The following is a 25,914-nucleotide window of genomic DNA, read 5'->3' as shown; positions in this document are numbered from 1 at the left end:
CAAACAATGCTCAGAAAAATATATATGTAATAAATGACCCAAAACCATCTGGTGCTGACTAAAAAATTATTGTGCATTTACTGCTTCTAGCTTTTAAGTTCAAAAGGAATTTTCAGAAATTTAACCTGCAGTATAAAACAGCCTTGAATTTGGGGCTAAGTGTATCTGTCAAGAGACATAGGAGTAACTCCAGTAACTTTCTGGAATACAATCCACTCTATTTATAAGTGAACAAGCCAGATTTTCTTTAGTTCTAGTTTGAATTTTTGAAGACACTTTCATGTTCTTATACTTACATGCTTCTTATGATGAAGAGTTCAACAAGCCATATGTCCATAAAATGCATTATAATCACGTGACCTTGCCAGTATATTCAAACAGAAACTTTGCAATAGTACAAGCATAAATGAAGCAAGATTTACTTCTATTTTATATCTGTATTACATTTTTCAGAGTAGCTGATGCAGTTATATATCATTTTACACTCCTTTCACATATAAATGTTACTGAAAATATACCTACAGTGCAACTTATTTTACTTTTAAACAATTGTTTATAAGCATTAATTGTATATAGCTCCTATAGAGCTAGTTTACTTTTATGCATTTCCTTAAAGAATGTAATATTTTCCCAGTTTATTAAAGATTTCTTGACAAACTACACTAAGGAAAAGTGGAAGACTGATTTATGTAACTGAAGAGAATAACAATGTATACAATATAGCAAAGGATAATCATATAGTGACCATCTGTTTCATCTACTATTACTGCTCTACTTACATGAATATTATCCTTGCCATAGATATTGTTAATGTTCTGCTTGCATTCAGTTTGACCTCTGAGGTCTAACACTGTCAGGGGCTGCAAGTGAGTTTTTGAACTGAACCCGTACATTCCCTTCTTATATTGCTTTTGTTTTCTGCTCCTGTTAAGACAGGGCTTTATGTATGAACCACGTTACTTGGCTGCATGTGGTTTTACAGTTATTGTTTCTATTTTTATTCTGCAGTCCATTTATATATTTTATCTGTTTTTGTGCAAACTGGCATTATTAGTCTTCAGTGTTTATCTGCAATCTGTCTACTGATTGTAGTTGAGGTATAACTGAACTATTATTAGAATGTTATTGCTAAGTAATTCTGCTGCCTAGTGTTTGCTATATACCCTGAAAGTCATTGATATTATGTTTATTTCAATGAGGTTGTCTAACTCTGTTACAATTTTTTCCTTATCTATTTTCCTTTAGTGTCTGTACACTGCAACAACATGGTGGGTCTGGTTTGTTCCACTCCCCATACTTGAAAGCACGGACACTCCAAAAATTAGAAACTTCAGAAAACTTGACTGCTAGTTGATCACCTCCACAGTCTCTCTGTTCTATCCAGGTGCTTACAACTGCTATTTTCAGATACACACCATGGGATTTTGTCTTGTAATCCTTTCAGTAGCACTAGCTATTGCTTTAAGCAAATGGGTATCTGTAGTGCCATTGGTTGAGCTCTGCATCGGTACTGGCAGCTGCACTGTACCACCCCCCCCCCATGACTTCCAAGTTATTCTTACCTTTTTTCATTCCTCCTTTACCATAATGTTTAAATTAGGCTGCATGTAAACTTATTTTAACACCCCCCTCCCCATTTTGTTAGTTACACTCCTTCCTTGTTAAATGTCTATCTAGTAGAGTATCTCCCTAGTCTAAATTCTCCTGATTTCTGCCTGCTTCTTTTGACTTTTGTATTTCTCCTAATTTCTGCCTGTTCCTTTTGACTGTAGGGCTCGCTCATATTTTACTTACCTGTCCTCCTGTTCCCAGGTCTCTCATTGCCTTTGTAGACTTTTTATTGCTTTGTCTGGATACTCTGCCCTTCCTCTCTCCTGTCTTCCATCTCTGTTCGTTACCCTTTAATAACATCCATTTTATCTACTTTCTGTGCTTCCCACCACTGGTTATTCTTTCCCTAGCTGGCTCTCCTTCTCTACCCTATCCTGCTGTGCTGTTATACCTTCCTATACCTCAGATTTTCTCCCTCTGCATTAAATCCATACTCTTCTGCCTCTCTGTATCACCTCCATAGCTCACTAATTGTTTTTATTAGGGAATCTTGTAGTCACTCACTGTGGGTATAGACCTGCTACACTCGGGCTCACTTCGTTCCCCTCCCACCCCCCTATATTATTTCTTTCATTCCAAACCACTTGTCAACTCCTCCCCTTCCAGTTCCTCCCCAACACTGCACCTCACTTCCTGCCTCTATCAGAAAAATCCCTCCCACCTCCCCCTCTCCTAGTACATCTCCAATCCGACACAGCTACAAATATCACCCTTATATACAGCCCACCTTTCTTACACTAATTAACATGTACTGTACACATCCAACCCAGCTACTAAAACCATCCATCTACACACTAATAGTCTTCAACCTACTCCTTCTTTCCAATCTGTCCTCCTATCACATTCAGCTTGATAACCATACCCCATCCCCATGGCAAAAAGAATCCACAGCTAAGCTCATTAAACTGAAAAACTTCCCTATATCACCATCCGAACTTACCACACCCCAACCTTTCCCTTACTCATGCAACAAACCAACCATAAAAACTAACCCTCTTTTCACAAAAACAAACTAAAATAATTCACAAATTTACCAAACTCTATCTACACCTACTCCAAAAACTCACTTGTAGTGGAGATGTCCACCCCAATCCAGGACCCAAAACACAAGTCAACCCTAACTCAAATCAGCTAAATCCCCTATACCACAGACCATCCTCAGCTCTCGGCTTCCTAAACATTAATGCTAGAAGCATACTTAAGAAAATCCAGGACCTACATGCCCTATTGGCACTAATCAAACCAAATATTGTTGTGTTAACTGAAACATGGCTCAAACCAAAACATCATAACAATGGAATTACCACCCCTGGCTACAATATTATCTGCAAAGACAGAGTAGAGAAAAGGGAGGTGGTGTTGCAATAATATTCCAAAACCACCAAACCATAGAACAACTAGATTACAACTAGATTACAACGCCCAAGATGTCAAAGATACGGAACTAATCCTTGCCAGATTAAAAATAAACTCCAATAAACAGACAGTTATTACAGGTGGCTACATCCCACCAGGCAATCATATCACTCTAATGGAAAACCTGCTTAATTGGATGTCCAACTCCATTGAAACCATACTATTAGGAGACTTTAATACTGACTGGCTCAACTGCTCCATCCATAATCCCACTGCCTTTATAAACATCCACAGGTTTACCCAAACTATAACCACCCCCACTAGAATTGACAAAACATCCAATCACCAGTCCATCTTAGACTGGATCCTGGTATCTGACCCCAATCTTACACAACAATCTGGCTGTCTTCCAGATACCCTAAGTGACCATCATCCTGCCTACCTAATTAGGAACAAATCCCAAACCATCAGCCAACCTATCCTCAGAGTAGTTCATAACAAAAAGACCTTCATATCTACTGACTTCATCAATGCACTAAAAAACTGCAACTGGACTCCCCTAAAGCAATTATCTCTAGACAAAGCAGTTTAATACTTCAACACAACCTTCCTAAAAATCCTGGACCAATATGCACACTCCCACACCATTAGAATAAAAACTAATTATGCTCCATGGCTAACAAATCCCACTAAAACTATAATGAAAGAAAGGGACAACACCTGGTCTCAATATCATAAAAACAAAACCACTACCTTAAGACAAACTTACCTACAGCTCTGGAACAAAGCCAAAAAACATATCAAAATAGACAAATCTAACTACTATCAAAACCTACAAGAAAAAATATGTGCATAACCCCCAAACATTCTGGAACACAATAAATTGTATACTGCACCCAGGAAAGTCCACTACACCATCCTCTGTGCTACCAAATAGTCACGAAAACATACCCACACAATTTAATAAATTCTTCACTGAAACAGTCCAAACCCTTGCCAATCCCCAAAATAATACTACCCACCCCACAATACCCCCAGTTTTCAATTTCACCCCGTGTCCACCAAGGCAATTTCTAAACACCTTAAGAAACGTAAACCAACCACTCTAGCAGCTGATAAGCTACCAGCAGACTTCCTTCAAATATCAGCTGAAGCTATAGCCTATCCAGTCTCCATTCTCATTAACAGATCTCTGTCACAATGCAGAGTACCAGCCTCTTGGAAAACCTCCCATATCATCCCACTGCACAAAGGAGGTAACTCCTTAGAAATTGCCAACTATTGCCCTATAGCTATCTTACCACCGTTATCCAAAATATTAGAAAGAGTAGTTCATACTCAACTTATTCAATACCTCCAGAATAACAACCTACTCTCCATATCCCAGCATGGCTATAGATCTTCCCACAGCACCACAACAGCATTATTACCATTTACCAGCATAGTTAACCACCACAGAAACAAGGGGCTATTCACTTCTTCCATATTCTTAGACTTATCAAAAACCTTTGACATGATAAACCACAGCATGCTTCTTGCAACTCTATCTATCCTAAATATCAGTCCCTCCGCTGTATCATAGTTTAACAGCTATTTGTCAGATCAACAGCAAGCTGTCCTATGGCAAGACCAATTGTCCCCCCTGCTACCAGTAACTATACGAGTCCCTCAAGGGTCTATCCTTGGCCCTCTGTTTTCTCTATTTACTAACCAGGTATCTTCATCCTTACCAATTGTCTCAGTAGTACAATATGCTGATGACACCACACTTATATGTGTCGCCCCCACCCTAAGTGAACTACAAACCCTAACCCAAAACACCTTCACCGTAGCTGAAACCTGGTTCACTAACATCAAACTTCTTCTTAACCCCACAAAAAAACTAATTCTCTTTGGCCCAGGTAGATCTCCTCCCCTGAGCAAAAACTTCATCATTAACTCCAAAGAAAACATTCAAATTAGTCCTACCACACACACTAAACTGCTAGGCATATAGATAGACAATAACCTAAAATTCGACATTCACATAGCACAAACCATCAAGAAAGTCAATAAAAAGCTAGGCCTCCTCTACAGGAACAAACATTTTATGACTAAACATACCAAAGTTACCATTGCTAGGACTCATCTCTTGTCTACCCTCCTCTACGCCTCTCCCATCTTGATTAATCTACGCCAAACCAAACTAAATAAAATGGAATCTTGCTATAATAAGATTGCCAAGTTTGCTTTTGATGCTTCTTACAGGTCCCACCACTGTCTATCCCTACAACAGCTTAACTGGCTTGAGTTGCCTCATATACTCATGCTCAATCAACTCTCTATAGCTCACAAATTCTACCTCCTCCCTGAGTTAACCCCAGCACTTCAGCATTTAATACAGCCCCACATTCCCACTAGAACCCTACGATCTAACAGCCTGAACCTAATAACTGTCATCCAACATAAAAACAATGCTGGTAAATCACTCTTTGCCAGCACCATTGCCAAAACCTGGAACACACTACCAATCCATATAACTTCTACCACCTCCTTCAATCATTTCAAAAAAACCCTTAAAACCCACTACTTAACTAACTGGCTATGCTCACTCCAGGTTAATCCATACCAATCTAATTGTGTGTTACATGTTCAGATAAGTATAAACAGATTTGCCCTAAAAAGCTTGTAAACCCAGATACTGGTTAAAAAAAGAAAAAATATATATATTTTTTAAGTTTTTGACTAGGTACCTCAGTGTTTTTACTATGTATCTCAATGACTGTCTACTGTACTAACTAAAACTGTTAACTTCTAACCTATTATGTATTAAAATCAATTGTATGTTCTATATTTTGTTCTCTCATGTACTGCATTCTATTGTACTGTGGAGTTTTTCTCCCTGGGCCTCCGCTGAAAATGGACCTGTGTCCAGTCGGGCTTTCCCGGTAAACAAATGTAAATAAATAAATAAATAAAAATCTGAGAGCAAGTGGAAAATCAAAATCCTGGCAGAATTTTATCAATGAAAAGTTTGACACTGACAGCTAGTGGACAGATTAACCAAAGTCTGTGCAATTTCAGGGTTACTACTGTTTTGTATGATATATATTAAAGGAGAAAAGAGGGCAAATAAGAGTGAACATTTTAACGAGATTATGCCAGAGTAGTGAGCCACTATAGAGATAATCAGATACAGTTAAAAGATCAGATGAGACATGATGGAAGTCATCTGAAACTGGTGAATCAGCAGTCCAAAACTAAGAGGTAGTAAAGATTCTGAAGCAACTGCTAGGACATCAGGTGAGGGGTAAACAGGACTCTGCTAAGTGAAATATGGATAGGCAGCATGAAAGAACATATTGATGTGAGCAGGATGTATTTTGCTTTGACGTGATATACAGTATCATTACAAAAATTTTAAGAGAAGAGCTATTCTAATGCAATGTTTTCCTCTTAAAAAGGCATTACATACATTCTCATATCTGTCTACAGTTAAAAATGAATATTAGTCCCTTAACAGTAAATTAAGGATATGAGAAATGCAGATCTTAATACATCTGAAGAAGAATTCCTTAACTGCAGTAATATCAGAAACACAATAGGAGGGTGACTGTTACTGTCAGGTTTCACTTATACCCCTACAAACAGCAGCTTTTTGGCTAACATTGCTGTGTGTGCACATGTTAAACATATAAATGGTAATAAGCAACTTAATCAAAAACACAAACATCCAGAGGAGCACAGTATAGTCAGACCTCATGTGGACAAATAAAGTAACACAGATGAAAGGATCTGACTGGCCTGATTTCTAAGATGTCATGTTTGTGATGAATGAGTCCAGTGAATAAGGGGCTCAGACAGTTATCTTCTTTCAGAGGTATGTTATTAGATATTTCTTTTGGAATAAGCTCAGACAATTTATAATCAGTTTGGTCAGCACCACTGGAATTTCCTGGCATCGCAATGAGGCTAAAGAAATGGGGTTACTCCAATTATTATCTGCCATAATAGCCAATAAATAGCTACAGTACTGTGATGAACAATAGGTACCAAATTGTCTTTCCACAAGATTCTAGCTTATTGGTTATAAGCTGATACATTCATTTAGTACAGGGTCAGCTTTTAACATTACTCCTTCATAAAGACCTTAATAGGTGTCTTTTTGGTTCCCTACTAAAACCGTGAAGGTCCACTTACGCGAATACGGAAACGTCAACACGTATTCAGTGAACTGCGAAAACACCATTCGTCCTGAAGTACGAAATCCGAAATGTTGAATCATCATAGCTGTCCCTTCTGTGGTATAGCTCCGTAAGGTAAGTGTGCGATAGTTATGGACCTTAGGGTTAGGGTGCGGGTTAAGTTAAGTGCATAGATAGTAATGTATGCAAGGTTTAGTGTAGGGTTAGAAGGAGGGTTTTGTTAAGTGTATGTGTGTGGATTATTTATTTTGTTTGGGTATAGCTCCTTTAGGTAAGTTTGCAATAGTTACGGACCTTAGGGTTAGGTGCGGGCTAAGGTAAGTGCATACATGGTAGTATATGCAAGCTTTACTTTAGGGTTAGAAGTAGGGTTTTGGTTAGTGTATGTATGTGGTTTATTTATTTTGTTTGGGTATGTAGTGGCGCTGTGGTTGGCCAACTATGATGATTTGAGATTTTGAATTTCGCAGTTTAGGGAGTTCGGTGAATTTGCGGTTCGTGCAGTGTGTCGCTGTTTATGTATTTGCTGAAAAGGACTTTCGTGGTTATAATATAGACCCGTCTTTTCAACTAAGTATACCATTATGGTTCTAGCTGATATAGCAAGATTCATTTTACAAGCACTAGGAAATGCCTCCACAATAAGTTAACAGCACTATACATTAAAGACACTGTTTTGCTGCAGTAATCCATAATACAGAAACTAAAAGTGCTATCAGGAAGTAAGCAGACAGAGCTACTCAACTCTATGATCAGGTTCAAGATTTGAGTTTATGTTTCATTAACTGATCACTAATGTACATTATGGGTACAGCCACTATCATGGTATAAAGTAGACTAAGAAAGATTATGTAAAATGACAATATTTTAGTGATTTTGCAATTATAAAGACCTATTATTGATGTAACTGCTAGAAAACATTTACAAATCAGAAACCTACAATACACTAAGCAGTATTAGCCTTACTAAAATTTTTAGAAAAAAATTCCTTCTGTTCCAAACTATATTCTAACAGAATTCTGACTCTGTGAGTAGAAACAACTGTATTGCTAAAATTACAGATATAAAAGGCTTTGATTGTTGTTCCATTACTACAGTAGAACTGTGAAATGCAGATAATAAATCTAACCTAAGGAAAATCCCATGTGTTGAAGGTTTCAAGCCTTTATTCTATAATGCATATCCAGATACAGTTGTCTTTTTTACCTAAAGTTATAAGTAAAACTTTAAAAATCTCTGAGATTTCATCTAGAAAGAAAAATACATCTCTCTAAATTACATTTAAACTAAGCAATGACATCACAGTCAACTTTCTGTGTTAAATTTACAGATTTATAACTAACACCATGCAAAAGATTTCTCTATCATTAAAACAACTGTATTAATTCATTAAAATGAGACAGAAAACTGAAAATCATTAACATGTTTCACTGTGATAAACTTGTTCATATCTTTATTTTGAAATTCCATGGAAATAAAAAGGATTAAAGCATAATTATAGTTTATGTGTACTTTGATGCAGTTTTTGTTTGGAATGGATGCTTGCAAGATGGTTAGAAAATGTTACTTCTTCCTACTTTTGGCAGTTTATGCTTTCCTTATTTTGGCACATATCATGGCATAACAACTACTTCTGTCTATTTTTAGCAGTCTTATTGGAAGATTTGACAGAAATAGATGAATATAGTTTCAATAAAAAAAAACTTGCACTAAATGTTGAAAAACAAATTTCTTCTTGGTTCAGTTTTTATACAAATAATAATCTAAAGTAATTAAATGTTTTAATAATAAAAAAGTTTTGATGGAGCTAAATTCAAATTACTATGTTAAATATTTATTTTATGCTCAGTGAGACATGGAATTTTTAGATGCGTTAATCAATATTATAAATGGACTGTACTTGGGGTTAGGGGCAGGAAGATATTACAGTCAGTAAAAAACTATTTCCTAATCCTTTCCTTACCACAGAAAGATGAACAAAATCTACTTTTAATCATAGTAAAATGCTCATTACAACAGATTTGAAGCATTTAAGAATTAAAGCTGAATAAACAGCACAAATTTTAAAATTTTCACTTTTGCCATTTAGGTCTATGTTCTATATCTGAAGTGCACATATATTCCTTCCCAGACTTTGGCTTTTGTTTGTAAATTCTAACCCAAATTTAGCTTTTCAGACAAATTTTACCAGCATCCATTTTCTTCAGTGCTATTTGCTGCCTTCAGTTTTTCAATCAGTCATTCATTTGTTTTCTGATAACACAATTAACCTAATGCAGGGTTACAGGGGAGTTGAAGGCTATTGTGATACTTGGGTACAAATCGGTGCTCTAATGCTGAACGTAGTGACAGCCCATTGCAAGGTGTACACACACACACACACACACACACACACACACACACACACACACACACACACACACACACACACATGCACACACACACACACACACACACACCTACCTATAGGTCATTTAGTGGACTGCAATTCACTTACAGTCACATATTTTGGATATGGGAGGAAACCAATGCATCTGGCAGCAATCCACACAGGGACAAGTAGGAAATATGGACTCATCATATTAGGAACGTTAGCCATAAACTGAAATATGACATATTAAAGACAAACTCAAAATCAGAAATTTATCAATCTGGTGAGGGAAATCTGCCTGATATTAGATGTGACCTATCACCTAGGTATAAAGGGGTGTGAGGAAAAACTTCTATTAGCAGCTAATACAAACAATAATATTCAGATTCATAATGATAGTTAACCTTGTTGCTGTATCACGAAATCAAAAAAAAAAAAAAAAAAAGAAAAACGTATTGTGATTATTTGTAACAATCACTCCTAATCTTATCCTTACCCACAAAGAAATAATAAAACAATTGTGACATCCCCACTCTGGGCCAGTAATCATGGAGCCTGAATCCTCACCACTGACACTGGAGAGGAACATTCACTTGGAACAAAAATGGATGCACCCAGTATTTCCAGATGCAGCTCTCTGCATCAAGTACAAGTTCCCTTAAGAGTACACAGGGAACACACTCCAGGCTCAGAGTTTCTTTATCTGTCTTCCTCCAGGTCACTGATAAGACTCCCCACTGGCACAGCTATAGAGTTGAGACCTCAGCTGAGTGTCCAAGCTATGTTCCCAGCTCTTCTCTGTAAACCAGTGCTTCATACCCCTGCTCTGAGCAGCTGACACACACTCTCTGAGATTTGATTTTCAAACACACACATGCACATACATAAACACACACACACACCTATGAAAGGCTGGCACAGATTTACTATTAATGCCCTCTTATGCCCAGACTATAAGGTAGTTACACTGCCACCAGACACTCCAAAGCCAGGTACTCTAAGGCTCTTGCAAGGGTACCCAATTGTACTGGGTGAAACTAATATTAATAAAAATGGTAATGTTGACCAAACAGCAAGGCTTTCAGGAGGGGTCGCAGTGTCACCAAAGTATTCTCTAAAGGACCAGCCACAATGAAAATTTAAATATATTTAATAATATATAATAAAAGAACAAGAAAATACTAAATATCTATTTACAATCTTCTTCTTCTTTCGGCTTTTTCCCAGTTAGGGGTCACCACAGCGGATCACTGTCCGCTCATGATTGGCAGTGGAGTTTTATGGTGTCGAGTTGCCAGCCCAGCACCCAACCTTCCACAGAAGGCACACACATGCACACACTCACACCTATGGCCAATTTAGAGTGTCCAATCCACCTACAGCATGCCTTTGGGATGTGGGAGGAAACTGGAGCACCCGGAGGAAACCCACGAGACCACAGGGAGAACATGCAGACTCTGCACAGAAGGCACCTAAATATCTATTTACAATAAACACCAGAATTTAAATCACAGGAAATATTAAAACAACAAAGATTAATAGATTCACAGATACAGAAAAACAGTACTTGACTAACCACACTATGTTTTCCTGACTGAACTAAAGAATTACTATTACCTGGTTGACTTAATAGAGCAAGGCAAGATAAAGTGATGAAGCAGGTGAGGGGTCCTTCCTTGTCAGGTTACAAAACCAGACTGCTCTGAGACTTCAGTCTCACCCAGCATTAAAATATCATATTTAGTGATGGATTACAGAATAACTTCACATACATCTGGTCATCTGTCTTCTGTTTCCCACACAATCCCCTCTTGGCTAGAAGCTGTCAGGATTTAGCACAAATGTGTGAATAATACACATGCACAGAGTCTTGCTAATATCTCCTGCAGCTCTTAGAAGTCAGAAGACAATTTCAAACCTCCACCTTTCCAGAGTAGCAATTAGTTCACCTCCAAAGACAATGCAGAAATGTTCCTAGTACAGACTCTGTAAGATATAATCTTTATGGCCTAGGCCCGTAATTTAATTTCAGAACATTTTTCAATGTTAGCTGCAGCTGGAATGTGATTAACCTCTTCTTTCCCAGCATCCTCTGTTAAAACATATACATTTAAACTGTTACAATAATACATGTATATTTCTTTTTTTTTTTTGTCCAGCAGGGCATACTGTTGGTAAATTTTTAACACAAGCAGCTTTACAAATACATTTTTCAACACAAGCTTCTGCATAAATCAGTTTGCAAAATCCCAGCTAGTTGTGCTGGCATATGTTACTCATCCACTGCCCTACTTATCTTGGCATAGCTGGCAATACCTCACATTGTCACAGCAATCATCTTTTTTAATATAACCTATATAATCAGAAAGTTTCCTGATGTCCTAGGCAAATTCACACTAGTAGTGAAGTAAGACCACTGGGCGGCCATGGTGGTGCAGTGGTTAGCATTGCCGCCTCACAGCAAGAGGTTCTCCAGTTCGATCCTTGGCTAGGGTGCCTTCTGTGCGGAGTCTGCATGTCCTCCCTGTGTTCATGTGGGTTTCCTCCGGGTGCTCCAGTTTCCTCCCACATCCCAAAGACATGCTGCAGGTGGATTGGACACACTAAATTGGCCCTAGGTGTGAGTGTGTGTATGTGTGTGCCTTCTGTGGAAGGTTGGCGCCAGGCTGGCAACTTGACACCATAAAACTCCACTGCCAATCATGAGCAGACAAGGTGATCCGCTGTGGCGACCCCTAACTGGGAAAAGCTGAAAGAAGAAGAAGTGAAGTAAGACCTCTGGTCTAATCTGAAAAGAAGCCACCACCCTAATGGGACTAACCCAGTCAACGATAGATAGATAGATATCCTCCAATACAACCTACCCTTAAATAGAAATGACAGCTTATTCATTTTACTTGACAGTTATTGTTTCTTGCCACTTCTATATGGTATGGTTTCTAGTCAAAGACATGATATTTCTACTAATTAAAAAATACTTTGGAAGTACCAGTATTATACAGTTAGAACTGGATGTCATTGTATTTTATTTTTCCTCCCCCAACCTTTTAAAGCCCAACCATCCCAACTCCAAACTTGATTATCAAACAAAGAAATAAGCAAGTTAGAAAAAAATAGCAGGCACATTCAGTGATGTCAAAATAAGGAGTAGTAATGGGAAAGGGTGTGCTATCAAAATTCTGGAAATCTCTTCCTCAAGCAATGACTTACTCAAACCAAATTAACAAAAATTACACTAGTGTTTCCTCACACCAACGAACGTGGTAATGTTAATAATGTCAAAGTCGACATTACCCAACTTACCTCGACGTCTGGAGATGTCCTACACACATTTTGAAGGGGAAAAGCCTCCCTGCACCCTACATGTGGGGGGCTGCACACCCCTTGCTAATTATATATTCAAACTCTGAGATCAGACTAAAGTGAGGAAAAGGGTAATTTTCCTGATCCCCACTGTGGTGTGAATTGTAAACAGTGACACTCAAAACCACAAATGCAAGCTGCATCTCGACATTAAGGAAGTGACATCATTTCAACTCGGGATTTTCAAATTTTGCAGCTGTACTCTCAACCATCTGAATGATGGTAAACTACCTTTCAAACATTTGATAGTAAACCATGGCAAAAGGCACATGCTAGTTTATTATTTGATCGCATTTCAAATATAAAGTTGCTCACAAATTACCTTTGAGGCAATTTTTTTGCACTTCTTTCACCCCTGCAGCTTCACTACTGGCTGCCACCAATACTTCACCTCATTCACTGTTTCTGCTAGGCTTTCCTATTCCAGTCTCAGACCATGCTCTGGATAGTGAGGACACTGAAACATCTTGGTGCAGTACCGTATTGATGCTGAGGAAGCATTTAACTTAAGCCCTAACTTTCCCATTTCCCCTTTGTGCATGCCTGTATGTATTGAATGGACAGACATGCAGTGGAGATGTGCAGTGTATCATCTGACCAATACAGCAACTCAGACAATGTTCCCCACCTCTTCCCACTTAGGATAATGACCCTTTATGTTTCTTAGCCTCAAGGTGGGATTTTACATGAGCAGCATCCAATCAGACATCATCCCTGCCAGGATAGGCATACCCATTTTTATTCTGTTGCATTTCAGATGCCAGAGCTACTGATCAAACCTGGGCACTTGGGATGGGGCCCGGGGTTTAGGTCTTTATTCTTCTACATAACAGTATGGCTCAAATATAAGGCAAATTACTGGTGTCCAAAAAAACACCAACTTGGCTGCAAAATGCAGTACCGGTAAAGATATCACCCCACAAGAAACTATTCCTTGGATTTCTTTCCCTAGTTCTATGTGCCCAAACAGGAAGCTTTGTTGGGAAGGTCCACAAAAAATAACAAGAAATGTAAGCATACTTAGCACATGGATGTCTCATTAATTTTTGCTTGCAAATATGGCACTACAAAAATGTGCTTTGTTGCTTTGGAAAGCAGGTTATCAAACTTTTCTAAACAAATAGCAGAAACAACCCTTCTGAAAATTCAAGCATCACACAGACACTATTTATGCTACTTAAAAAATAAGTGCACATTACTAATAGATCAACTTAAATTCATATATCTGAGCTACAGAGTATATACATATACAGTATTTTATCGCTTGCTGTACAGATATGATTAAAGTGTCTTTAGTGTCACTGAAGATGTTGAATAAAAGGAAGGCCATTTAAAGCAGTTCTGCTCACCTGTAATTCTGGGATAACAGGTCCTCTTTCTGAACAGGATCCAGCAAAATTGGTTAGTGGTGCAGAAATTATAAGTGGACTGGGACTGATAAAACTGCTCATGTCACAGGAAGGTGCCACCAACTCTGTTCGTCTCATAACCACTTGGTCCATAACAACAAATCTGCTCCATGGTAACCAGAGGGTGTGTCTCTCACTGAGGAATGGTGAACGTTCAAGGATAAGAGTTACAGATATGCCCCCGACGGCAACAAGATCAAAACTGCAATAAGGAAATAAAACATGACAATAAATAAATATATACATTATAAAACAAATATAATTTTACATTTGATGACAAGGAATACACTTTTATAACCTTTGATGTTGTTTCACTTTATAATAGCATCACTAAAGATGTTGATATAGATTTTGTCAGAAAGTATTTAAGTTCACAAATTTTTTAAACTATTATAATAATATTACTATCTGCTTAAGTGTGCTCTGAACAACATTTTTTTTTCACATTTGATGGTAAATATTATGTAGAGAAAAACGCATTTCTATACGTATAAGATTTGCTCCCTCCTATGAAAATCTGGTTATGAGTTGGTGGGAGCAAGAATTTCTTTTTAAGTATCCTTTGTTTAAAAACGTAAAATCTATCGACTTTACATAGATAGTTTTATTTTTTCCTTTGGGAAGGTGGTGAAGCCACTTTTGACCAGTTTTTTTTACTTTTTAATAATAGCACCTCATTTGCAATATTCACTTATGGCGGTAGAGGTCACCAAGCAGTATTCTTAGATGTGTTACTATCTATAGATGCTGACCAAAATGCTTTCACGGTAATGTTTTTAGGAAGCCCACTTTTGTTAACAATTACCTGAATAGCAACAGTCAGCATCCATTTTTTATTAGAAACGATGCAACTAATGGACAGTTCATAAGGTTGAGTAGACTTATAAGTAATGACATGGTTTTTGAGGCAGAGTTACTTAACCTTAAAGACTTATTTCAGAAAGGGGTTATTCTGATCAATGTTCGAGTGTTATACCACAAGAAGTGTTCCTAAAAAGACATACTGATTTCAAACCAATCTTAAAACATGGTTAATGTTTTAAGGGGAATGTGGGATCATGCAACCATTCTAGGTCCTTTTTGTTACCAATTTCCTGTGTCAGTCGTATTATAAGAAATGTCCTCAATAATAACTGGAACATTAGTTTGGGTAACAAGAAATTGGTTAACACGATAGGTAACAACATCCATCTTTGCTTACCAAAGAACACTTAATTTAAAATCATGTTTTGAGATAAGATGGTCCAACTTTAATGTTTCTAATCCATTGCATTATTCTTGTGTTGATGTATGTCATTTTCAATACAGTAAATATTGCAGATGTGTTTTTGAAGGTTATTCTGTTATAGTCATGATAAAACTCAAATTTGGGCTAAAAAGTTACACTTTTTACACTCAAAGAGTAGTTTACCTTGTGTTTTGTGAATCTTGTCCCACTTTTTATGTGGGTAAAACTGTTAGAAAATTTGCTAAAAGTGTTAATGAAAATGTCACAGATATTAAAAACAAGGATTTAAAGAATGTATTAGCCAAACATGCACTTGTTTGCTGTGATTTTAGGAAATTTACTTTTTACGTTTCAGACAGTGTAGTTTTCCTCCTTTAATTGGTGACTTCAATACAAGACTTGAAGTCAAGGAAGCATTATGGCAGATACGTTTATCTTTTGACAAGTTACCATGACTGAATGAGGTTATAAACATTAAATGTTTTTAAAAAACAGAAGACTTTAGTTATGATTTTTTTATTCATTTAAATAGTTATTTTGTTGGATATGCTTAAAACAAAGGCTTAAACTTATTGTACTTAATGACTATTAAGTTAATGGATTGGTCATGTGATATGTTAGTGTATTTAAGTGTTGTGAAAACTGTGCGTCTGTTTCTGATGAAGTTCTTGTGAGCTACATTAAAAGAATGAAAGCTCTAAACATAGACATTTTTATTTAGATACTTCTTTCCCTTGCTGACTTAACGTCTTACATTTGTTTGTTTACATTAAATTTCCAGTTTTTGGTTTTGAAAAATATACATTATACCAGAAACAACTATGAGAAAACAAGTGCCATGAACAGTCTTTAATGATGTATGCATAAAAAACACTTGGATTATCTGTGTTTTTAATGGGTCTGTATGAAATTCTCTGGAATATCACATCTGTTAATTGACATGTCATAACTTCCTTTCAAAAATATTAAATAACTCATATAATTTGCAGTAAATGCAAAACATTCGGGAGTCGCATGCTATGTTTTCATTACATTTGGTACTATATATCTTACTTAATACATTTCACTGGGCTGTAGATAATTTCTAAGGTCATCTATAGTTATGCTAGTTAAGTTGTTAGAACATTTGGCACACCACCATATAATGGCACATTATTTCTGCTACATCTGGCAAAACCCATTTTGTCTCTGTTTGCTTGAGTTCATCTTACTTTCTATATCTACATTGCAGAATATGAATTTTCTTGTTCTGTAATATTCTAATTATCTCTTTGCAGCTTTTAGGGGTAAAGGTCTGGGAGTTCTGCAAATAAAAAGGTTAACAGGGATCATCTGCTTGAAATTATGGTGATGATTCAGAAATATTTATAACACCTTTAAGTATATTAATGCAAGTGTCTGATGCATTAAGAGAACTAATATATTATTCCTTTTATAGTGTCATAAGCACATAATTAAGACATGAAGACAGAGATGGTCAGCTTATAAGTCCACTATCCTATCTGCAAACAGGATACTGGTTAGTAATTCATTCTTCCCACATTTTTTGTCTACTCCAAACCTGTGTCTAAAGGTTTCTCACTTAATAATTCCCTCTTGGAGTGCACCCTTTGCAACAGCCTTCATGGGGTAATCATAATGTGGTAAGAAGGTCCTTTTTTTATGCCCTGCCCAATGATCCTCCCCTCATTGGGACATTATGCAGAAGGACATTGATCTAGGAGGTACACTTAACTGTTCCATCCATTTACCCCATTGCAGAGATTCAGCTGTACCTCTCGTCACTGTTTACTCCCAGCTGCAGGCTTGCCAGACACTTCCAGGGTGCTGTCAGACATCATATAAACTGCAAGGCTCGCAAGAGAAAACAAACCGGGTAGACATCAATCAGCCTGTCTTCCTGGTACATTACACACACACAAACACATGCACATCCAAATTCATCTGGACAGTCACACATGCAAACATACAAGCACACATTTATGTAATTTCCTTATCTTGAACTCCTAGGCACCAAAGACAAGGGAAAAGCTATATCATAAATTTTAACTGAATCAAATTTAACAACTTTTTTATGTAACATTTTTGAACATCAGTTATAATTTAAATTAGATATTTTATCAACAAAACACTAATGCATTATGTAAATATATCAGTAAAGTACATAAAGCATTAAGACAAAACAGCAAGAAAATATAAACACAAATCATCTAACACATGCTCCTTCTAGGAAAACTTGCAAAAGTAATGTTTTAGCAGCCGGTGGAAGCCAACCAAGGAAGGACACTCCTATATCCACTGAGGTAGTAATTTCTATAGGTGGGGAGCCAGAAAGACAAAAGAACATACACTTGAAGACTCGAGATGCATTGGCAAAATGACTATCTGCTTCTGTGTGGTGGAGTGTAGAACCTGTGTTGGGGTATGCAGCACCTCCAACTCCTTCAGCTACTTGGGGAGCAAGTCATGAATGGGCAGTCTCCATCAGATATGGGGTACAAGTCATGAATGGGCAGTCTCCTTCAGATATGGGATGCAAGTCATGAATGGGCAGTCTCTTTCAGCTATGGGATGCAAGTCATGAATGGGCAGTCTCCTTTAGATATGGGGTGCAAGTCGTGAATGGGCAGTCTCCTTCAGATATGGGATGCAAGTCATGAATGGGCAGTCTCCTTCAGATATGGGGTGCAAGTCATGAATGGGCTGTCTCTTTCAGCTATGGGATGCAAGTCATGAATGGGCAGTCTCCTTCAGATATGGGGTGCAAGTCATGAATGGGCAGTCTCCTTCAGATATGGGTGCAAGTCATGAATGGGCAGTCTCCTTCAGATATGGGATGCAAGTCATGAATGGGCAATCTCTTTTAGCTATGGGATGCAAGTCATGAATAGGCAGTCTCCTTCAGATATGGGGTGCAAGTCATGAATGGGTAGTCTCCTTCAGATATGGGGTGCTAGTCATGAATGGGCAGTCTCCTTCAGATATGGGATGCAAGTCATGAATGGGCAGTCTCTTTCAGCTATGGGATGCAAGTCATGAATGGGCAGTCTCTTTTAGATATGGAGTGCAAGTAGTGAATGGGCAATCTCCTTCAGATATGGGATGCAAGTCATGACTGGGCAGTCTCCTTCAGCTATGGGATGCAAGTCATGAATGGGCAGTCTCCTTCAGATATGGGATGCAAGTAATGAATGGGCAGTCTCCTTCAGCTATGGGATGCAAGTCATGAATGGGCAGTCTCCTTCAGATATGGGGTGCAAGTCATGAATGGGCAGTCTCCTTCAGATATGGGGTGCAAGTCATGAATAGGCAGTCTCCTTCAGATATGGGGTGCAAGTCATGAATGGGCAGTCTCCTTTAGATACAGGGTGCAAGTCATGAATGGGCAGTCTCCTTCAGATATGGGATGCAAGTCAAGAATGGGCAGTCTCCTTCAGCTATGAGATGCAAGTCATGCATGGGCAGTCTCCTTTAGATATGGGATGCAAGTCATGAATGGGCAGTCTGCTTCAGATATGGGATGCAAGTCATGAATGGGCAGTCTCCTTCAGATATGGGATGCAAGTCAGGAATGGGCAGTCTCCTTCAGCTATGGGATGCAAGTCATGAATGGGCAGTCTCCTTCACATATGGGATGCAAGTCATGCATGGGCAGTCTCCTTCAGATATGGGATGCAAGTCATGAATGGTTGATTACACCAACACCAAAATTTTATAAAGAATTCTGAACTGGGCCAGCAACAATGAAGGGCATGCAGAAGAGGATTAACAGATGGTAACTACTTGCACTAGTAAGGAATCTGGGGCAGAGTTCTGCACCATCTGTAAACATTCTATTTCATTGTTAAAAGTTTCCAGGTAAGGAGCACTGCAGTAATGCAGCATGGAGGAGACGACAGCATGAACTATCAGTGAGAACTCATCCATTCATCATAATCTTATAGAGTACCTAACAAAAATATGAATTCTATTTATTATAGTCAACACTATTGTGGAATTTCTAATTTAATAGAAACAAAGGCCCTCTTAGACAGTTGTATAAATTGGTCACTTTACATTTTAATGACCAAGTTGTGTAGTAGGGTTTCAGTCACACAATCCCTGCTAAGAAAGTAGAACTCAAGTTTAAGTCAGACAGAGTTTGCTTTAGATTGTCAGTTTCATAGCAAATTTAGCTATAACACTGGCATTCTCAGTGTGTCATTCAGCTTGAAATTCCAGCATCTGTTTTTCAGCTATGCATATGTTCTTGAGCCTAAGGAATTCAGCAAGAAATAAGGAAGGCCAGCCAATTGATGAATGGATTGTATGAAGAGAAGACAAGCAGTAATAAAAGGCATGATGGACGAAGATAGCAGGAGAATGGAACTGAACTGAAAGAAGTGGCAACAGCTGATACAGCACCACAACACAATATAGAAAAATGGAAAAGAAAAGGGGTGGTGGTGGTTGTTGACAGTGTAAAAGCTCTGAAATACCACTTATCTCTCTAATTCTCCTAGTACAATTATTCAGTCATGCTTCATCTACTGTTCACAACCGCATGTTGATTCTGCCTTCAAACAGTGGTGTAACATCATGGTTTACCTACAAGTCAGTGTGTGTGACTGCAGATACAAGTCAGGGAGTCATGTCACAAGGGTAGTGTGCAACTCCATCATGCAGAACATGAACAGAAACTCTCTCCTATGTTTGATGAGTGGGTGGAAGGTGGCTATTGTATACATGCACTAAAAATAAGTCTAAGAGAAAAGAAAGGCTGGGCTTACAAAACTGTGAGCCTGCGCATGCGCATTAGAGGGGCTTTCAGCTCCTGAGGATGGCTCCTCACCAGAGCATGGTATCGGAACTAGAATAAATATCCTTTAGAAATATGGAGAACATCGACATCTGTGCAGTGACAGAGACCTGGTTCAAAGCTTCAGAGAGCACCCCTGCATTACCAGGCTATAATTCATACCACACCTTTCAGCCACTTAACCCGGACTGAAGCACTAAAGGTGGAGGAGTGTCCATATTCATTAAGGATATCCACACCTCCAAGCTAGTTGCTCAGCATAATGCATCTGAGATTATCCACGTTCAACTAACTCTGGGAAAGACTGCTATCCAGATTGTGACTTGCTACAGACTCCCCACCATGCCCTAGGATTCCCACTCCTCTTTTCTTGATACACTGGAAAATATTAGGGTACAACCCAACCCCCTAATAATGGGTGATTTCAACTACCCCACCATTAACTGGGAAAACTACTCATGTACCAACTCTTTTGCTCAACGTTTTCTGGAATTCATAAATTCCAACGCCTTGGATCAACTTATCCACAGCCCCACCAGGGGCAGCAATATCCTAGACCTGGTCATCACCAACATGGGTGACCAGTGTTCCACACCAGAGGTCAATTCCTTGCTGGTCAGATCCTACCACAAGCTACTCACACTAGACATCCACATCCCGCCCCCACCTCCCATTAGGGAAACGACCGTAAAAAATTTCTCAAAGCCAACTTCACGCTTCTTAAGACAGAAGTGGCAAATTTCACGACACCCATGCAGATGGACAATAGAGGTATGACTGCTGAATCCTACACAAATGCACTTTATAAGCACTTACACGAGTGCATGGATCATGCTATCTCTAACAGAACCAAGATGCTATCCTCCAAAAAAAAAGGAAGCCAATCTGCTGGTCTTCTGCCATAAACAAACTCTACAACAACCTCTACAACAGAAGAAAGAAACTGTTGCAAAAAAAGAGTAAAATACCATGACTGGAGGAACTCCCTGGTCAGCCTCATTAAGAAGCCGAGATCCCTCATAAAATCCTCCAAAGCTAGTTATGAAAACAAAATTGCCACTGATTCTAAAGACAACCACAAAGCATTCTATAGCTATGTCAAGAATCTCAATGGCAACACTCAGATCTGCTCTGAGGTACAGCACAATGGCACTAAATATACAGAACCATCTGATATTGCCAACATCCTGGCAGATAGGTTCAGTGATAACTTTACCCCCCCTCTCACCTCTTAAAGGGCTCATCTCTTTACAGGAAGAATGCAAAGTTCCTGTAATCACGGCTGCACAGGTAAAAACCTCACTCTCCAAAGCCATGAACACAGCATCATTGGGACCTGACAACATCCAAGGCTGCCTTCTACCCAAACTACAGAATGAACTGGCACCCCACCTAAGTACCATGTTCAGTCATAGCCTCACCTCAGGCTTTGTGCCCATTGAATGGTGCATGGCGACAGTTATCCCACTCAACAAAAGGGGAGCCATGACAAACCCCGGGAACTACCACCCCATTAGCCTGATGAGCCTGGTCTGCAAGGCCATGGAACGTATCATCATGGAACTCATAAACAAAGACATTGGAGAACTCCAAACTCTGGACCCCACATAGCTCATGTTTGTAAAAGGCAGATCATGTCTCCTAAACCTGATACACTTCTTTGAAGCAGTTACCAAAGCCATAGATGAGGGTAAGGTGGTTCACACAGCCTATCTAGATCTCGCCAAGGTGTTCAACACCATCCCCCACTCTGGAATTCTAGATAAACTCACTAAACTAGGTATAAATCCCTATGTCACAAGATGGGTTGCCAACTGGCTTACTGACAGAACCCACATTGTGAAAGTAGCAGACTCCAAATCAGACTTCAGACCAGTGACAATTGGAGTACCACAGGATTCAGTCCTGATACACTACTTTGAAGCAGTTATCAAAACCATAGATGAGGGTAAGGTGGTTCACACAGCCTATCTAGATCACACCAAGGCATTCAACACCATCCCCCACTCTGGAATTCTAGATAAACTCACTAAACTAGGTATAAATCCCTATGTCACAAGATGGGTTGCCAGATGGCTTTTTGACAGAACCCATATTGTGAAAGTAGCAGACTCCAAATCAGACTTCAGACCAGTGACAAGTGGAGTACCACAGGATTCAGTCCTGGGTCCTCTCCTGTTTGGTATCTACTTCTCTGAAGTACAGGCTAACACAGAAGGTCTTTGGCTAACTAAGTTCGCAGATGACTGCAAACTAGAAGTCATAATCGAAACTCTTAATGTGGACATCCTACACAAGAGCCTCACTGAGACAGATGCCTGGTGTCAAACCCATGGCCTCAAGCTCAGTGCCAAAAAGTGCATTGTCATCCCCTTTGGTAAAAACTCTGTACCCATGAACTACCACATAGGCAGTAGTCTACTTAACACTGAAAGTGTGATGAGGCCTTGGGACACAGGTGGACAGTAGTCTCTCCTTTGATAATCACATTGTCACAATGGTCAGGAAATCCTTCTACATGGCACACCTCATCACAAAAGGTTTCTCTCATCTAGAAATAAAGAGGTTATTGTTCCCCTCTACTCATCACTCATTAGACTCATTATGGAGTACAACGCCCCTTTTGGTATGTACCTCACAAGACATATACAACAACTGGAAAGGCCGCAGAAATACCTCACAAAGAGGATTACTGGCTTCAAACAGATGCCCTACGCAGACCGTCTCAAAAAACTCCAGCTTTACTCCATCGCATATTGCCAACTCAGAGGCGATCTCTGCCTAACATACAAAGCTATGTCAAACCCAGAGCTGATGGACATGCTCAACTTAAAAAAAATCCCAATACCTCTGAGCTACACGCTCTAGGGACCTAAACCTTGTCACCACAATAAACAGCACATGCTGGAGGGATAGATTCCTGCCCCATAAACTTCCCATACTCTGGAACAGACTACCTATCTATGTAAAACAGAGATCCTCATTAGCACTTTTCAAGAAAAATAATGATTGGATGGGAAATAGGAAATTCACCCCGGGGATCACTTCTGTGGCTCTGCTTGACAGAGGCACAGGAAAATTATTTTCTTGGGTGGCGAAAGCCAGGGTACCTTTTCAGCTAGTCTTATATAGGCCCTAGGGCCAATAGCCTAGTACCTACCTATGAATCTATGGATCTATGTAGCAGCTTTTTTAATGAGGAATATTTCTGAAAGACTGTCGGCTTTTGTTGCAGGTTAAGGAGACACCCATAGTCTGTGAAATACTGTGATGTTTTACAAGTCACTAAGTCAGTATTAGTAGATTATTAGATGAATAATTTCCTTATTAATGTAGCTGGGATATATATTTTCACTGCAAAATGAAAATTATGTCCTGTGTGTTTATTAACAACTGCACAATATTCTGATCACACACATCAGCTTTATTAAAGCGGAGTATTTGTGCGGTTTGCTGATTACAGGTAGGTAACTGTGTATGTGGAGGTACATATTAGTGTTGGTAGAGTGGGTTTATTTATGGAGTTCCCTGTGTACTTGTTTCGTACTGGGAGTGGCTTGTGTCTGTAGGGTAAGAGCTCCCTTTGACATGTTATGACAGTAGTGCTGGCATATGTAAGTGTATCAGATATGTCAGCTTAATCGTCATGTGGGGCTTTACCAGGGCTTGTCCAAGCATAAAATACTTATTTTGTTATTATAGTGTAGGTGTCTTTTGTATTTTCAATATTTATTTTGTTATTGCATGCATCTGGGATTATGTGCATTCATCTATATGCAGATCAATATGTTTTGGCTGCTGATGCTTGATTATATAATCATGTATATAATGTCCCACACATGAATCACCAGGACTATATTTTTGCTGTTTCCATCTGCATAAATACAGTGGAGTATACAGACAACAAGTGTCCTGGTGAATCTCATCTAGAGACTGAGCAGTGATTACTGTGAGGGCTCTGGTTCCAGTCCTGCAGTAGGCACATTCTATGTTAGAGACTAGGCAGTGATTATTGTGAGGACACTGGTTCCAGTCCTGCAATAGGCACAGTCTATGTTAAAGACTAGGCAGTGATTATTGTGAGGGCCCTGGTTCCAGTCCTGCAGTAGGCACATTCTATGATAGAGACTAGGCAGTGATTACTGTGAGGGCTCTGGTTCCAGTCCTGCAGTAGGCACATTCTATGTTAGAGACTAGGCAGTGATTACTGTGAGAGCTCTGGTTCCAGTCCTGCAGTAGGCACATTTTATGTTAGAGACTAGGCAGTGATTACTGTGAGGGCCCTGGTTCCAGTCCTGCAGTAGGCACATTCCATGTTAGAGACTACACAGTGATTATTGTAAGGGCCCTGGTTCCAGTCCTGCAGTAGGCACATTCTATGTTAGAGACTAGGCAGTGATTACTGTGAGGGCCCTGGTTCCAGTCCTGCAGTAGGTGCATTCTATGTTAGAGACTAGGCAGTGATTACTGTGAGGGCCCTGGTTCCAGTCCTGCAGTAGGCACATTCTATGTTAGAGACTAGGCAGTGATTACTGTGAGGGCCCTGGTTCCAGTCCTGCAGTAGGCAAATTCTATGTTAGAGACTGAGCAATGATTACTGTGAGGGCCCTGGTTCCAGTCCTGCAGTAGGCACATTTTGTGAGTCATATCCCTGTTCATCTATGAATGCTGGTAGTAAGCATAACTAATGCCTGTCAATCAGAAAATGAGTATGCTGGCATGTGGCATAGGAGATTAAGGCTATGAGATCTGGATAAGCCTTTTCATGTAGCCCTGGGTTTGATTGTCTTTGTCTCCAATTGTCTATCTTGGGTTATTCTTTTGTTTTACATTTACTGCACAACAGATAGCAGCTTTGTGTACAGGTAGATTAAGCTTCACTTAACTGTCTGTAGAAAGCAATGGCACACTGCCAGAAAATGAGATAGTCAGGCAGCTATTACCTGACCAACTGAACTCTTGGCTAGCTCAGTGTCTAGCTACATTTGCCACGTGGGCTCTACTCTGAGTTGAGATATGGAAAAATGCAGTCGGACTCATCACATCTCAGCTGACAGAATACCCATCTGGTGTCTGTCTCATATTTAAATTACAAATGTTGTTTTTCCATAATGTTTGTATCTAAGATTCTTATATTCTTCAGCCCTGAAACATCACATGTAATGTGAAATTCTTCATCTTAAGGTGCTCTGTTAACTTCTGAAAATAAAGAAGCTAATGATTTTAGGCAGGGTGATCTTGTTAATGGAAAATCATTTATTTCATTCAGTGGAGATCTTGACATAAACTTGTTTCATTCTACTATTAGAAAACACTCAGAACACAAATAAATATGTAATAAAAAATGGCAGTATCTATTGTAGCCAGTCTGTCATGTAGACACTGTTTTGTAAGAAATATTTTATAATGGGTTCCTCAAGATATAAGGTATGGGTTGTCATACATGAGCATAACAATGCAATAAACTGCCTTTCAATTACTTATTTGGAGAAAAGCCTAAAATTTTCCATCCCGGCCTATTTTTGATTTTCTATACTCAAGAATCAGAATTTTAATTTAATGAAATTAGAAAACTCAATCTTCTGTTGCATCCC

At 38.9% G+C, this 25,914-nt stretch overlaps 1 protein-coding gene across 3 annotated transcripts in view; it reads right to left on the bottom strand.

Annotated features, from left to right (window-relative positions):
- The window catches only part of TENM1 (teneurin transmembrane protein 1), a 3,721,864-nt gene that overhangs the window by 1,013,816 nt on the left and 2,682,134 nt on the right, over nt 1-25,914 (bottom strand). For all 3 annotated transcript variants that reach the window (XM_044054336.1, XM_044054337.1, XM_044054338.1), the window contains one exon: nt 14,235-14,496. In XM_044054336.1, the coding sequence (XP_043910271.1) occupies nt 14,235-14,496 (262 nt within the window). The remainder of the gene's footprint in view (nt 1-14,234; nt 14,497-25,914) is intronic.

Source organism: Protopterus annectens, chromosome 13.part0 (genome assembly GCF_019279795.1).
Source record: "Protopterus annectens isolate FY-2018-M chromosome 13.part0, PAN1.0, whole genome shotgun sequence".
Classification (NCBI taxonomy): Eukaryota; Metazoa; Chordata; order Ceratodontiformes; family Protopteridae; genus Protopterus; species Protopterus annectens.
Note: the sequence above shows the minus strand (reverse complement) of the source record. Positions and strands in the feature narration are given on the sequence as shown.